General features: G+C 43.1%; 1 protein-coding gene across 2 annotated transcripts in view; it reads right to left on the bottom strand.

Moving 5' to 3' along the window:
• Positions 1–16,414, bottom strand: part of klhl29 (kelch like family member 29) — a 181,892-nt gene that overhangs the window by 3,221 nt on the left and 162,257 nt on the right. For both annotated transcript variants that reach the window (XM_028397210.1, XM_028397211.1), the window contains exons 13-14: positions 8,026–8,219; positions 47–191 (exon numbers count right to left, since the gene is read on the bottom strand). In XM_028397210.1, the coding sequence (XP_028253011.1) occupies positions 47–191; positions 8,026–8,219 (339 nt within the window). The remainder of the gene's footprint in view (positions 1–46; positions 192–8,025; positions 8,220–16,414) is intronic.

Below are 16,414 nucleotides of genomic sequence, written 5' to 3'. Positions count from 1 at the left end.
TGGATTTAACTTTATCCAAGGCACTGCTAGGTTAATTATCTCTTACCTGCAGAACTGCCGAGAGTGATTCATGTTGGGACCGGCCTTGATGTTGCCTTTGTCTGGGTCATAGATAGTGGTAGCTCGAGCGTAGGCTCCTCCCAGGATGAATATAAACCCATTTAGACTCACTGCAGGGGCGTATTTGTTATCTAAAGATATGAGAGGAAAAAGGAAAAAAAAAGTCAAAGGGAGACAAAGACAGATTTTTTTTTCCTCAGGAAAACACAGAGCTATTGTTTGGATGTCATTCTCACACACAGCAGAAATTTCCATTCAGTATAATGGCATCAATTTGTTCTTTCTTCTCCCCCCTCTGGTCTGTGTGCCGCATGCAAAAAACGATCATCATCAACATTCTCCTTATCACTTTACAGATATGCCTCTCTCAAGATTGCTTTGGAGGGTGGAGAAAAAAAAAGAATGGATACCAAAACCAATGAAACAGCTGAGTTCATAAATCACTGTGGCTTTATTGGGTTCTACTCCAAAATATGTTTGGGCTTGGAAGCTATATAAAAGAGTTACCTAAGTTCCAATAATTCACAATTGCATTAGGTCCTGTGGCACCTCCATAGATTCAGGAGGAAAACACACACACACAAACAGTGCACATGTCTTGGCAATACATGAGTGAACAGGTGGGATACTGCATACTGTGCATATTGTATAATTCAGTCTGATATAGTATATCGCACATGAGGAAAAAAACAGGAGCACCGGAGCAGCGCCCTGGTAGAATTATAGATGATGGGAAACAAAATGAAACAGGGGTTCGCACGTAACGATGCCATTGGAAACCTGGAGTTTCACAGGCAGCAGCCCAACTGAGTGGGAAGAGGAAAGCACGTTTCCAACTCACAGCAATTTCTCTCAAGCAGACCGCAGCTGGCCAATTTACAAGCAGCATGAATAATGCACAGGCGCCGCGGCCGTGAGCCGGTGTCCTTACTGCCATAATGGACCAGCATCCTCCTTTGGAAAAGGAGGAGTTAATTCTGATGTCATGATGAGGGCAGCAGACGCAGGCTCTCCTGTGGCAGCTAACCCGCCTCCTCTCTCTGTCTCTCTCTCTTTGCTGCTCACAGCAGTCTGACATGTTTAATTAACAGGTCAACTTTGGAGGCCAGAGGTGCTTCTGCTGCTGTTCACACTGAATCCCTGCACGTCTGCTAGGAACCATGCTAGCAATACTGAGCACTGTGCAGTACATAAAACCTTTGTTTACTTAGCATGACAAGGGTTAGTTAACAACCATGACCATAACAGCTGATCTGACATGGTGACCTGTCAATGGTCAGCTGCTGCCATGAGGGTCATCAGAGCTTCAGTAAATTCTAGAATCTACTGCAGATGAACTTCACCCATGTTGCACATAAAAGCACAGGATGTGTTTGGTCTCAGTGATGGTTACCTGAGGAGGGCAATAACTTTCATGGCAGTCCCTTCTTGACTCATGACACAACTTTAAGAGGTCACCTGACCAATGAATTCATCAGGGGAGTCGCCTGCGGGGTCCAATATACGACTTTTCAGGGGCAATTTTTTCAATATAGTTGTTGAGATTTGTAAGAGCAGAGTGGAGGTGGACTGATGGAAACACGCTACTGTCGTGGCTAAAAACACTTTATATTATTCACATCATGACAATACTGCAGTCATTCACACAGTGAGTGAAATGTAATCTGAGCCTCCACTGCAAACCGTGTGAGGCGTCAGCTTCAATTTCTGCCCTCGAGAAAGAAGTTGCCACCGATTGGTCCTCCTCACATTCTGCCAGACGTGTTTATTTTTTTTCTTCTACGTGTCTTCATCTCATTGATATGCCACTGCCAGTCTTTCTGAGTGTGTGTGTGCCAGTATAAACGTGTGTACATGATGTTTTGTGTTAGGTCCCATAAACACAGAACACTCATTTCTCTCTGCTCGGCGCCCGAGGCGGAATAATAACAGGATGCTCTCAAAGGAAAAACTGACTCCCCGCACCCCCCACCCCATAGAAACCCTCACTATCGTTTTGTGCCTCTACCTCTCTCTCTCTCTTTTTCTCATGGACTAACTTAGTAAGCAGTCAGTGCTTGGAGGAGTAGCGAGCAGGTAAATCTCATTCACGATTGGCAAGCCTCAGAGGACTGCTGTTGGGGTTCAACATCTCTCCGCTGCTTTGCTTTTGTTCTTATCCCCTGGCCCTCGATTTGGAAAGAGAGTGAGCCGTTTCCTGCTGAAGAGCTTGAGATACAGCAAAGAGTGCATATATTGTCTCTGTCAGCTGAAAGCTGAGATGAACCTTGCCATTTTTTGAAGTCCTGCGATGGATTTTGTCTGTTTTTTTTTCTTCTCGCAGCTCTAAGGTTTGGAAAAACTTTGCAAGAAATCCACAACTGGCTGCATTCTACATAAAAAATGAATAAAGAGAAAGACAGAAAAACAAGGTTTTTCAAACCGCAGAGCTGATAGAAGTACAGCTGTGCCTGCGGGGCAACATGGCCTCTCTCTCTCTCTCACACACACGCCCTGATAAAACAGCTTAGTCACCAAGTCTGGGACCCTTAGAGCTGGGGTCAAGGACTTCAAATAAATAAAAGAACACACACACAGCTATGATGAATTTCGTGGCTGCCGCCTAAACAAACACCTTGTTGTCCCCCGCCCCCTCTGCTATCTCACTCCTGCATCAACACAGCAGCACATATCTTGATTCTATACAACCGGAACACTGGCAGAGCAATAACACACAAATATATCAAAACTCATCTGTTCACATGTAGACGTCACTCTCTGATAAAGACACCCAAACGGCAACCAGTCATCACAGAGTAACAAACAGGCATGGAAATGCGCGGTCAGTGGAAATAAACAAGACATTCTTCTCCAGAAAGATGGAGGATGAGGTGATGGTGCGCCCACTCCCTGCCCGCTGTACATCAGAGCGCAGAGCAAGAGGGAGCAGAGGACAAAGGAGCTTCAGTTCTCTTGCTGCCAGAAGCTTAGATAAGATTACAACAACGTAATTGGAGCAGCAAAAACACCCCCCCCCCCACAATGTTCTTTTATGTGGTGTGAGGAGAATAAAAGCCGCCTTTGAAATGATGGGGAGAAGTAGGATGATGTACTTTAATTTAATATGATGGAGAAAAGGTAGAAGGAACATGTGCAATTAGGTAGCTATGGAAACACTCCACCTTCTCCTCTTGCTCTGTAACTTTCCCTTCCTCTTACTCCATCCGCTCTCCCACCCAACCCACACCGAACCCCCCCTCTAAACCATAATGGCTCTCTCAATAGCCTGTACCCGTTCAGCTGCTACGTCATTTGCAGGAGTAATTGTCCTGCGGTCAATTTCCCCGATACAGCAGCCTCGGCGTGACACTTCTGCTCTCGGTTCCCTGGAGCTGACCATTCGATTGAGACCTGTCTGTCAGCATGGGATGTGGGGGGATGGCGGGGCGGGGGGGCTGCCATGATGTGTGTGTGTGAAGGGAATAGACGGAAAGTGACTTTTTAAAGGGTCAGCTCACCCATATTTGATGCTGCAGATGAAAAAAAGTCCAATGAAATTTTGTCGACTGATACTGAACTGTTGGAAATGTTTCACCTTTACCCTGACGAAGTTGAGACTTCCTGTTGAAAAGTCCACTTCACTTTCAACTTTCAGAAAAGTGGCCTCACATTACCTTTAAGCATCACTTTGTGATTCGATGCAGAATTCATAACAGAATCGATAACAGCAAGCTGCTCAGTCCCCGAGGCAGCAAAGCAACCACTACTATACTTCACAGTCAGTAAGCATGTCTGCTCCTATTGTGCCCAAACAATTCCAGTATCTTTGATTTCAACACAATCAGCCTTCTATTAGGAACACCTCTCATGCAAGTCAGATTTCAGTTCACCAGATAAGATACCAATAATCTGAAGAGCTTATTAAATCAAGCAGCGTAGACACAGCCTTTTAATAACAAGCAGAGCATCAGATGACAAATGTCAGGAAAAGCTGTTTCGTGCATGTACAGCAAAGTTTATTTTTTTCCCCTGACCAATTGCTCTCGCTTGAGACAAACATAATCCTGCAGCGGCGCCCCCTCCAGCAGGTGGCACCCTAGGTGACTGCCAACCAAGAGCCAGATCCGGCTGTAAAGATATGTTTGGAAGTGTTGGATTGACAGCTTGGTCCGACAACAATTGGAGGAAATGTTTTGAAATGTTTTTATCTCTCTGAAGAGCCATCAAACCTCAACAGTGCCAACACAACAGATAAATTATGGATTATTGGAGTAACAATGACATTTTAAAAAAACATGTTGCATGCTGATTTTTTTTTTTTTTTTTTTAAATGTCATCTTCCTGTGCTGTGAGCACTGCAAACAAATTCCCCTTCACCTCCGATGCATGTAGGCGGAGGCAGAAATCGTACAGACACATATCTCAAAACCTTGGCATTTCAGTAATTTGAGTGAGCTGACCTTTTAAGAATGAAGCAATGAGACTTCATAAATAGCTTCCTGCATGTGATGGTGCTCAGCTATGCTCCTTGTTGGGGTAAATATATTGAAGACAAAGGAGTGACGTAGATAAATGAAGCCGATGTGTCTCGATAGACTTGTTGAAGGGACTATTTTTGGCATGAGTAATATTATTTTTCACTCTGCAAGAGATAGGAAGTCAGCCCTGATAAGTGTTTGTGAAACCCATTTGCAGGCCATGCGGGAGATGGTCCATGCAGAAGGAAGACACATACACACACACACACAGTCAAAGAAAACGCACACAGCTGTATTTGTGTCAGTCGATAAGACAGTGCTGAGAGACGAAGGGGGGATAGTTTGGGGGGTGGGGGGTGGGGGGTGGGGGGGGGGGGGGGCAAACAGAGAGTGAGACAGAGGGGGGTGATAGAGAAAGAGAGAGAGAGAGATGAACGGAGAGATTAGAGATGGAGAGCAATGGAGGGAGAGGCGGAGGGTTGTTCACGGAGCGCTCCCCACCGGCTGACTAAAGTCGGCCTAATTTCACAGAAAGCACTAAACCCGTCCATTATCTCCTGGCTCGTTGGCTGTCAGACGCGGGGGCTCATCTTGGCCCTGACAGATGATGGTCTGTCTGTCTCAATCTGACACATACACACATAAGAAGTCAAACACAATGCATGCACACGCACATGCAGCAGAGTATCCTCCTGGCTCTTTACATAATTCATGTGCTGTGTACCTGTGACCCCCTGGGGATGTATGGTTGATATGAGCTAAGCAGACGCGGTGTGTGTCTGCATCTATGTGCGAGACATTTCTCTCATTTTCTCGTCTGCCAGCTGCTCTGCCAGCCCTTTAATACCATTCAGCTCTCACCCCAAACACCCGTGTTACATAATCATCACTTCCCTCGCAGTAGTGCCGCTCTGAAAAGGCACTTCTAACACAGAGCAAGTTTCTGGGCAACAGAGCTGAAAGAGGCGCCTCCATGCTGCCGCTTTAATGACAGAGAAACGACTTCTTGTCAGGAAATATTTGAATTTAAATATGTGTTTGACCCCGACTTTCAGCCTGCTACAACAGGATTTTTTAGATGGGAAACAAGGGACAAGAAATACTATGAAATCTGACTATTTTTTTTTTATATTAGATAAAATACATGTATTACCAGAGCAACATAATCAGGACCAGGCATCATATTATTTTTTCTGTGCAAAATCACGTTAGAGATTGTGTCCAGGTCTTATTCTTAGCCTGGGTCAGTAGCTTCCTGGAACCTCTGTTAGCTGGCTAGGAGCTTCTCCCAGCCAATAAATGGTCAGGTTCATAATCCCCCATAAACTTCACATCAATCTTCTTCTTTTTGACCCTCTTTTTTTCCCAAAATGTCAAATTCTGTAGCTTGTAGTTAAATTTCACATTTGTGTGTAATAGTCTTGTCCAGGCTCGAATGTGAAGAGACTCACAAAATCTCTTCAAATCAATAGCAATCATCCGTGCACTGCACTTTTCAAGGATATTTATTTGAAGGAAAAAAAACTGCCTGTGGATAAGATCTTTGCAGTTGAGAATACAACTGCCGATGTACAGAATCACACACAGTGTTGTACTCGTGTTTTTCCTGCTACCTTGAAGTTGTGTCAGCTTGGTTAAAGTATTTTTTGCTACTTCTTCGTCCTTCATGGTTCCCCGATGGCTCAGTCTGGAATGTGGTGGTCGTTTTCTACAGTGAATAACTACACAGTTCGTTCAATAACACGTCAGAAGCTGGGGTCCGACCCACCTATCATTTTTAGCGATGGTCTTCTCATTACGATGACAGAGTAATAACTTGGAAAGAGGGGGGGGAATAATGGAAAATACTGAGCAGGATAATAATAATGATAAGAAGAAAACGGCTAGAATGGAAAAGGTCATACCCTGATTGCTGAATTTTCTTTCGCCGTGGGCATGGGTCAACATTTTCACTGAAATAACCTCTTATACTGAGGCTTTGTTCAGACTACATGCAGATGAGTTTCGTTTCCCAAGACTGATCTTTAGAGCAGACTGTCCTCAGACTGCATTTGTGCATCCAGACTTCACCTTATCTAAATGGGTTGTTTTGATATCGACCAAATAGCAACTTCTGGGGTGAGACACACCTGCACAGGTGAATCTGCAGTTCCTCAAAGTGCCACTAGAGGTACTAGCCTGAAAATCCGAGCCTTACTGCTTACGGCCTGATACAAAAACATATTTTCCAGTTCTCTACAACTATCAGTGGTGATTTTTTTACCCCACATATAATCGTGTTTTTATTGTAATAAGGCATAATTCAGGGAGCGGCCTACTCACACCTCAGCTCCATTCACCCTCCAACCAATGTTTTGTTGTCGTTGTTGTAAGGGTAAGGTGACGACTGACGCAACCACACTAAGCTTCAAAACCACTCTTCAAGAAACCTTTGCATGACATCTTCTTTATCTACTGTTTATGATAATGATGTCAGCCTCAGTAACATCACAGCTTTGCATGCTGCCTTATATTCCCTCCAGCTTGGTCTGTACAGAAAACTCATCCCAAGCTACTAGCACAGCAATATATATGTATTTTTATATCTTTGTAGATTGTTGTCATCTCCTTAGCATTTGCATCTCTGTGATTTTTTTGTGTTGCATAGGTAATAATGCACATAAAATCACATTCAGAATGTGCAGGGTGAGACACACATCTGTAGGAATCTGTATAATACAACAGGATCACATTCTGAACCACATTAAAATCGGGATCTCATTAAATTTCAAGTGTTACAAAGCTAAAAAGACAAATGAGAGATGGCAGCTTGAAAAAGGCAGTAAATTATGGAGAATGTCTACGTGTGCTTAATGGAAGAAGAACTATGGGGCGTCCTAATCAGTGAACTGTCTTCTTCTTCACTTAAGACATGAATATACATTCTTAAAAAATTTAAATAAAAATTGAACCACTTGTTAACACGGGATGATGACACTTGCGTGTGGGCATTCCCAAAGCTGCCTCCACATGTAAATCAGCAGTTTTGACTTGAGAAGTCAAGCACAGGAAGGCAAGGTGTTAAAGTGGGTAGAGTCGTGAGAACATTGTTGCTAGGCAACCATAATTGAGACCCAAAGACTCCTTGTTGCTCTCTAGTGTGATAGTAAGATATCAATGTATAAAGGAAGGCATGCATATAAATGGTTTCTCTAATGCTCCACCACTTGCATGTTTGGTTTTACATTGCTAATAAAACTCTTCATTTTAATGGTTTTTATGAGGATTTTATGAAGGAGGAGACTTATGAAAGCGTATCAAATGCAGAAATCTGAAGGCTTTGGAGGACATATCACGCTATAATTCTGTACACTGTGGTTTCAAAAAGGAAACAGCTCTGCTATAAGACCAAAGGTGATGTTGACAATGGCAACACGTCCCCCGAGGACATAAAAATGTGTCTTTGTGTTGAAGCACATGTGAATCTGTGACAAAAACACAGATGTGCGTGTGTTGTCACCTGTCTTACCTATCATGGGCGACTCAATGAAGCTCCAGGTGTTGCTCTGCGGTACGTAGGACTGAAGGACGCCCGCCGAGCGCCCGGCCTCATTCACACCTCCAAACACGTAGATCTTCCCCCCACACACCGTGGCTGCCGAAGAATGGACCGGCTTAGGAAGAGGAGAAACCGTCTCCCACTGGTTGGTGATGGTGTCGTACCTGCACAGAGAAAAAGATTATTTTATTGACTGGATTTACTACCGGGGTAAGCAGGGTAAGATTCAGACTTGACTGATGAGTGAAGTCAAGACCACAGTTTCATTTGAAAAAGTCAATCATTTACACCCCAGCACACACACCAATAGTTTACAGAAAAAAATGATTTTTTTTAGGTTCCCACTGCTCTGAATTTGCTGTGAAACGCACATTTTGGCTGCAGGGCTGACAGCTATAATTAGCAGAATGCCTACACCACCAGGGAAGATGAAAAAGACCAACCATTACGTACAATGACAGCAATTAAAGCAATTACACAAAACAACATATGTTGGGAGCTACAAGCCATTAGTCTCTGGAGTTGGGCTGTGTGTCAGCGCTCAGCTTTGGACCTTTCTCGCTGAGCCCTCTTTGGCAAAGACTTCAACGTCGAGCCTAAAACTCAGCCGACCCAAACTGACACAAACACAGACACACACACAGCCAGATGAAAGGCCCTGACACAATGGGCTGCATGAGAACCAGACAGTAGCTTATGGGATTGTGCCCTTGTCAGAGGTTGAGTATGTGTGTTTGTATGTATATTTCTTCAATTTGCATTTGGTGTGTTTGTGTAAGTGTGTCTCTATGTGTGTGTGTGTGATTTGTTTCTATGACCCAGGGCTCCATTAGCGCAGTGTGTTAGCAGTGTAATCCTGTGTCCATGGGCCACTGATCAAAGCAACGGCGCCGACAACCTTCCAGCTGGAGTAGGCCTCATTAAAGAGCCGCGAACGGATCCAGGATCTGTGATTAAAACACACATCCTTTCAAGACAAAAGCAAACCCTCTTAATCAAGGCTGTGTCTTTGTTGTGAAAGCAAAACACCTTTTTAAAAGGCTGCAGCCAGCTTCACACAAAAAAAAACACTAGAAAGACGCTTTAAAAACTCCCCCTTAAAAGTGGCTTTTTAGCACACAGGTGTCTTTTTACAGGTATGCAAAGATGTTTTTTTAAATGTATGGATGCTTTACTGCTGCAGCTCCTGTGGCATTTGAAGTCAGGCCTGAATTTAAATGACACCTGGAAGTGTTCACTGCATCCACCTTCCTGTGAGAAGGCTATTAGATAGAGTGCGGGAGGAGATGGGTGAATTAGCCTTTGGGAATATTCTCTTAGGGGGTCTGATAATGTCCTTGGCAACAACTGCTGAGGTGACGGCTTTAAATCGACTGTCAGTCTGAGAACACGGTGACACAGAGGCCACTCAGGAAGAGGTGGACTGGAGACACTTAAGAGTGCCAATTAGCAGTGGTTAAACATGAACACACACGCACACACAGCAGCATCAGGTTGAGTAACTGAGTCTTGCTGTGATAAAGCACAAGCACGTGTCTCATTCTCTAATTACCCCTCGGACGACATCGAGGGAGGTTCATAAATTTAAGGGTCAGACGCTGCTGAGAGATGCTGATTATGGGACAGTTTAACAGAGCTGCTGCAAACAGCTGGTCATGATGAGAGAAGATAAACAACAAACAAACAAAAACAGCTCACCAAACACTGCACATGAAGATGGCCGACTGATCTGAAAAGCGGCAAAGCAGAGGCCATCGTTGGTGCCACCCAGCTGTCACTCACATCCATAATTCTGCATACATGTAAGTCTTTGTAGAATTTAAATGGGTGAGCTCTGTTAATATTCATCCCCAGAACATTGTCATGAATTGGAAAATTATCTGTAGGGACCAAAACAGTTTTTTTTTTTTTTTTGGTGCTAGACTGTAAGCATGTTTAATTCAGCTCATGGTGACTGACTCGGCTTTGGAGGCAGCATCAGAGCTCTAGAGTAAAACACTATCACAGCTTAACAGTGTAGTAAAAAGTGTAGTAAAAAATACACTTTTTAATATGTTTAACTATCTGAATCTGAGCCCATTTTCTTGCAGGACTCAGCGAGTGCAGTGAAAATTTAGTGATTAACAGGCACAGACAGTTATTTCAGCAGCTGGCCTTATTATATAACACAAGAGGTTCTCTTTCAGGCAGCAAAATTTGGAGGCAGAGATTACAAGGGATGATTGATAAGTGTGTGGCTTTAGAAAAGAGGGAGTCTGTTTTAATTAAGATTAATTTTTCAGCATGGTTTCCTTTTACACTAAGTCCAGCAGTCAGCAGCATATTACACATCCATTCTGTGTGGAAATTAATGTTTTGGACCACTGAGCTTCTTCCTCATCTTGGGGAAGAGGTAGTACTCTAAAGGGTGCCCTCTTCCAAATCCACATTTCTGGAAAGCAGCCATCGCCGCTGCAGAGTCTGCAGAACGGTGCTGACTTGCAAATTCTCAATTAACCAAAACTAAAATACCACAGTGGTTATATGCTCTGAACTTTATGCATTCAAAGAGTTTTAATATTTACCAGTACCTCACAACATATCAGTCACTCCTCTTATCCCCCCCCCCCTACCTCTAAACTCTGGTGACAAAGACACATCTTATGTTAAATAACCATTTCTTTTTTTTCCTCATGTCAGATCCAGTATCTGTAGATCTGGGCTGAAGAAGGTGAAATTAATAGAAAAAAACACACAGCACAGCTATCAGGCAGTCAAAAGGGCCAGAAGTTCTGATAAAGACGAACACGTTCAGGTCAAAAGAAACGTCGCAGAGGTCACACATCTGATTGAATTCATTAAGTGTGATTCACCATCTAGGATTTAATATGAACCGTGACATTAGAGCTGAGACTGAAAAGACTCACAGTGAGTGTATGTATGGTTTGATTATATCTCAAGGCAGAGGGGAGAGAAGGAGCGAGAGACAGGAGGAAGAAATAAAAGGAGCACTGAATATAAAAACAAAGACTGTACGTTTCTTTTTCTCCTCTGAAGCTCTTTGTCAGACTGAAAAAAAGCCGACAGAGAATTTTCCCTGTCACTAAGTCACTGTAGGAGTTGATCCATTAACATGTTGCGTTGCGTTTATTTCTTCTTCTTCTGTTCTTTTTTTTAAAGTGTTTATACACAAAGACTGATCACGGCATGAAGCCATGTAATCGTCTGTAGCTCCTGACAGGGCTTGTTTCATCACACAGGGACAATCATCTCAAAAAATGCAGCTGCAGGGTTACAACACAACAAACAATGCATGATTGTGTTCTTTTTAATGTCGTGTGAGAGACGGAGGGAAAGACTGACAGGAAGAGTGTGAATGAAAGGAATTTGAATATGTCATCTAAACATGTTAATGCTTGCAGAATGTCAACAAGTCAGATTTTGAAATCAGTGTCAGCCAGGCAGAGGTGGCAACCCACGCACTGTGACTGTGTCGCTACAAGAGTACAGACTAATGACTCCCTGGCCTTTGTTTTTCTCATGACCGGACTGGATGAGAACCATAATGTTTGATAACAACAGGTGAAAATTGGACGGTTGCTGTGGAAAACATGCAGTCACACCTGCCGTGTTTGTTTATGCTGACAGATTTCTCCGCCTGCCTTCCTGCTCTGCACAGTGCACACAAAGAATTACATCCAGTCACTAAGGAGGAGGCCACACACTGAACTACAGGTGTTAAATACAAACACAAAGCATGTGTGCGGGGTGTATTTGTCGGGAGTGCGGAGCAGCACCACATACGTGCGATAAGTAGCCTTTTTTTGGGGGTAAGTTGCACATCAGCCTTTGTGCAATCATGTGACCTATCCCTCAAGGAGGCCTGTAAGGACAGCACTAAGCAGAGGGTGCATGGTGAAGAGGTGTGCTGCTGAATTCAAAAGAGAGAGCCAGGAAGGTGACCCTTGACGTGATCCATGACATGGTTTTTACAGCTCAGTGAAGGACACAACGGATGCAGTTATTCACAACAAGCTCCAAAAGACAGAGGTGTCCCCTCACTGGATGGAGAAACTTGTGGAGGGACAATAATGTCAGACAGACAATAATGTCATTTCTGAGATGACCATGGATGCTGAATTGCCTCCAACTAGATACTGACTCAACACTTAATTTCTCATCCTCAGACTATCTGAGGATAAATTAAGAAACCTTTATTAGTCCCACAATGGGGAAATTGCTTAAGGCAGCCCAGCAAAGAGCTCCATACACCAGTGAGTACACTGGAGGCTATGCAGGTAAAGTGGACACACAACAGTGACGAGGGAGGAGTTGGGATCGAACCACCAACCTTCCAGTTATTGGACAACCCTGCTATACCACTGAGCCACTGCTGCCCAAAGCCACTGCTGCCCACAGTGATCGCCCAGATCGCACAGTGGTCGACTTTTGATGATGTCATCACCACTTTGGACCACTTCCTGGAGGTCCAAGACCAGCATGCTGCAAACCATTCAGTGTGTAAATGTAGGAAGATAAAAAAACCCTTATTGGGCAAAAATCATATCATAGTTTCTTTTCCTCTAATGCCTCTAAAGCAGTGGAGCTGTGCAGTTTATACTCAATCACGAGTAAATAGAGCATTTATTTGGAACTATTTTTGGCGGCACATTAATACACATTAGGTGTCCTTGTCATTGTTTACGGCGGGAGGATGGTGTTTGTGTGATTTACTAAAAATAATCCGTAGTGCCCGTGTGCACGCCTAATGAAGGGACATGTCAACCCCGTCCCAAAGCGCGGCTCTCTGAGGTTCTCTTAATGGTGCTTGGAGAACATATGTGGCACAAAGGAATAACTGATGTTGGTTCAAGGTTTTTGTTGACAAAAAATGATTATGGTAATTGAATTTGGGACAAATAAAGGTTTTCTTAATCTTAAATCTTATTAAATAGCTTTTTAAATCTTGTGTTTGATTTTTTTCCTCTGTTTTTATATCAAAAATCTGGAGAAATCTAGAGGATTAAAGCAATTTTAATTCACATGTCTAAGGCATCATGCAAGCTGAGAAAATGTGGTGACACCAACCCTCAGGCCAAACATGAAATCACATTAACATACATCTGACTCACAGATCATTAGTATTAATGGATGCACTAAAACATGATGAACAGATTTGCTCTGTGACAATGTGACAAATCTACAATACTGTAACAAATATATACATAAAGCATCGCTGTGTATCATATAATGCTATCAATGGCTGCTAATTGAGAAGTTGTTGATGAAATCCTGCCTCTTGCTGCTGACCACACACCCTCCATTTGACCACATAGACTGACTGTCTCCAAAACACACCAATGATGCAGTCTAGTCCCAAAACATTCTCTAATATGGTTAACTGAGGAGTAGCAGGGTCGATGTGCTTAATTTTTCTCCATTCTTGCCCCCCCCCCCTCCCACGCATGCGATAAAACCATAATGGATAAGTTGCCAGTCACTGAGATGCATCATTTGAGAAACGAGAGTCAAGAGTTATATGCAAGAAAGAAGAATAAACATGCTGTGTAAAAAAACCCACTCTATACACCTCAACACTGACAAAAAGATCCATTAAGACGCATGAGCGTGGAGCAGCCTGCAGTTACAACCACATACGGATGCCATCTAAATACTAACTGCTTAACAATAGCTACAGTATACTCCATGCTTGCTATTAAAAGCCCTGAGATTCAAACAGCTTGTAGTAGAAGATGGTGCAGCAGCAGGAACACACAGCACAGCCTGCATCCATTCAAGTTGCAGCTTCGCCTACACCTGCAACCTTTAAACACGGAGAGCGTGCATGGACTGAAATGCTATGGAAGTTTGTCTAAAAAAAAAAAAAAAAAAAAAACTAACAAAAAAAACACACACACACAACACATTCATCGCCTGCAGAGAGGAGCTGATGCTCTAGATTCTATCAAGCTGCAACTTATGCCCTCAAGTTACAAATTCACATTAATCCCTGCAACACTCCAGCTATCATCTCACTCGCATGAACACCATCTCTCTAAATCCACCAGACCTCATTGACAAAAACAGTAAGATGCTGATCTACAGCTACATGACACAATGTTAAACAATGACACAGACAAGATAACTGTATCAGGCCAGCAACTAGTGTGAGATAAAACTGCTGTTTTTGGAGTTTCTACCTGTTTTTCCAAACTGGTGGCATGCTGACCACAATCTGTTCTGGGTAAAAAAAAATTCAAAGAAACCAAACTATCTTGTTAACAGCCTTCAATCTGAGACTTATAGTTTGACATTAAAACGGAGCAGGTGTCAGCCATCCACATGCAGCGCCATGTTCAGCTGTAGTTCTGTTTGGTTCAGGCACAAGAAGAGAGGAATATGTGTGTGTGTGCTTCACAGCCTTCTGTTTCCTGTCAGAAGTAACGAACTGAGAGGTTGTGATTTGGCTTGAGGAAAACAGGGCGACTACATGAATCAGCCTCCAGCCTGGAGGGCATTCAAAACAATTTGCACACAGATATAGGCATCATTTGCTTGCATTAATATTTTTTTTTCTTTGCCAAGAAACATTCATTAGCAGCTAGCTCCCAGCAGCATGACATAAAGGATCCTATAGGATATAAATGTCAGCCGGACCTCCATTTTACAGAAGGTTTTGCATGTGGGCTGTTTTGACAAAAGGAAAGCTGCTGATATTGACTGTGGATGTTCATTGGAAACCAGTCATCTGTGACTTCCTGCTTCTTTGCATATTTTGCTAGTATCTCATCCAAAATGCGTTACTTACACCTGGGCAAGATGACAGGGAAGGAAATAGGTAAAGAAAGAGAAGCAGTGATAATATACATATTTTACTAATCTGTAAATTTGCCTATGAAGTTAGACAATAGAGGCATGAAAGAGTGAAAGGAGGGAGGAGGAATGAGAGTGGGTGTGAGAGGACAGAGTCTATCTGTGTTGTGTCAGCTGCCATCTGTGTGCCAGAGCACATCACAGAAACTGTGAGGCCTGTGCCCACACCTCCAATATCACCCTGCTGTCTTTTGGCCACCAGCGCTCAGACACATACACATATATACTGAGCGTCAGCCACGCACCCATTGGTTAAATGTTATTTAGACTTGGAGCAGCTGAGGCTTATGTTTGTCATTCAAAAGTCCAATGGTTTTCTAATAGTAACAAAAGAATCATGTTGCCAGTATATGCGGTTGCTAAGGGATTTGTGCATTTATAGCCTTACAGTGCAGTAAAGGTAATCACAGAGATGTACTAAATTGTTGCGCCTGACATCGTAACATTTAATTTAACATGTAAATTGTCAGTTTATCCTTGTGTTTTTGGATATACCGATGTCCTCCACACGTTCGCTCCATTTCACAAAAAGACAACCCCACGCAAATTGTCAGAGATGAAAACAAAAACGGCAGCTTTGTGACAACTAATTTGAACTCGTTTGTATGCGCCTCTGTTCCCCGTGTTGATTTTCTCTGCATGTGACAGCTGCTTCTACCTGTGTTCCCTCTCCCCAGGTTGCTAATCAATGTCTGATGGTGGAATCTACTGAGTCCTACCTGTGCTCAGCACAGCGCAGAAATGTAAATGTTTGGGTATTTGCATCCTACAGGAAGCATATCATTTTGCTGACATGCACAAGGAGACGTAACAGCGGTCGGTCCTCATTTGAACACATGAGTGTGGTGCTGTGAATTTCTCTTTCTCGAAACTTCCAAAATAAAGCAGGGAAATGTTTTTGCGGTAGTTTTATTATATGACTATTAGATGGTACTAATACATATGTATATTTGTGTGTGAAGAACTGTGTTTAAGAAGAACTGAGGTGCAGTAGAAAACTGTCCTGTGGTCAGACTGATCAATATTCATATGTGAAGGCCCAGAATGGTACATATATGCTGCCATCCATGTCCTTTTTTTAGGAAGCTCCTGCTGTGTTCTGCGCAAATCACATCAGTATGGCTCCACAAAAACAAACTAAACCTGTCATCCATGCAAACAACTCACATAATATAACGAAGGAAGCATCAAAGTGCTGACAGCATTTAACTTTTAAAGTTACCCCACTGGCCCCAGAACACTCACAAAGTGTTGTTAAATGTTGTTTTGCTGTAGCTGCCATTAAGTTTGTGTCACAAATGTATCCAACAACACTCAAAATTAGTCAAAAGACAGACAAAAATGAGATCTTCAATGATCTCCTTAGTGTCTTGTGACCTGTCAGATTTACACACACACTCAGGTGCTGACCCTCAGGTTAAAAAACACTTGATTTAACCTTTGACACACTTCCTCATTCATGAACTCTCAAATCTCCCTCAATCCCCTCAAGGGCGGCACTGTTATG

The sequence above is a fragment of the Parambassis ranga genome, chromosome 24 (genome assembly GCF_900634625.1).
Source record: "Parambassis ranga chromosome 24, fParRan2.1, whole genome shotgun sequence".
Lineage (NCBI taxonomy): Eukaryota > Metazoa > Chordata > Actinopteri > Ambassidae > Parambassis > Parambassis ranga.
The sequence above is the reverse complement of the archived record's forward strand: the minus strand, read 5'-3'. Positions and strand labels throughout refer to the sequence as shown.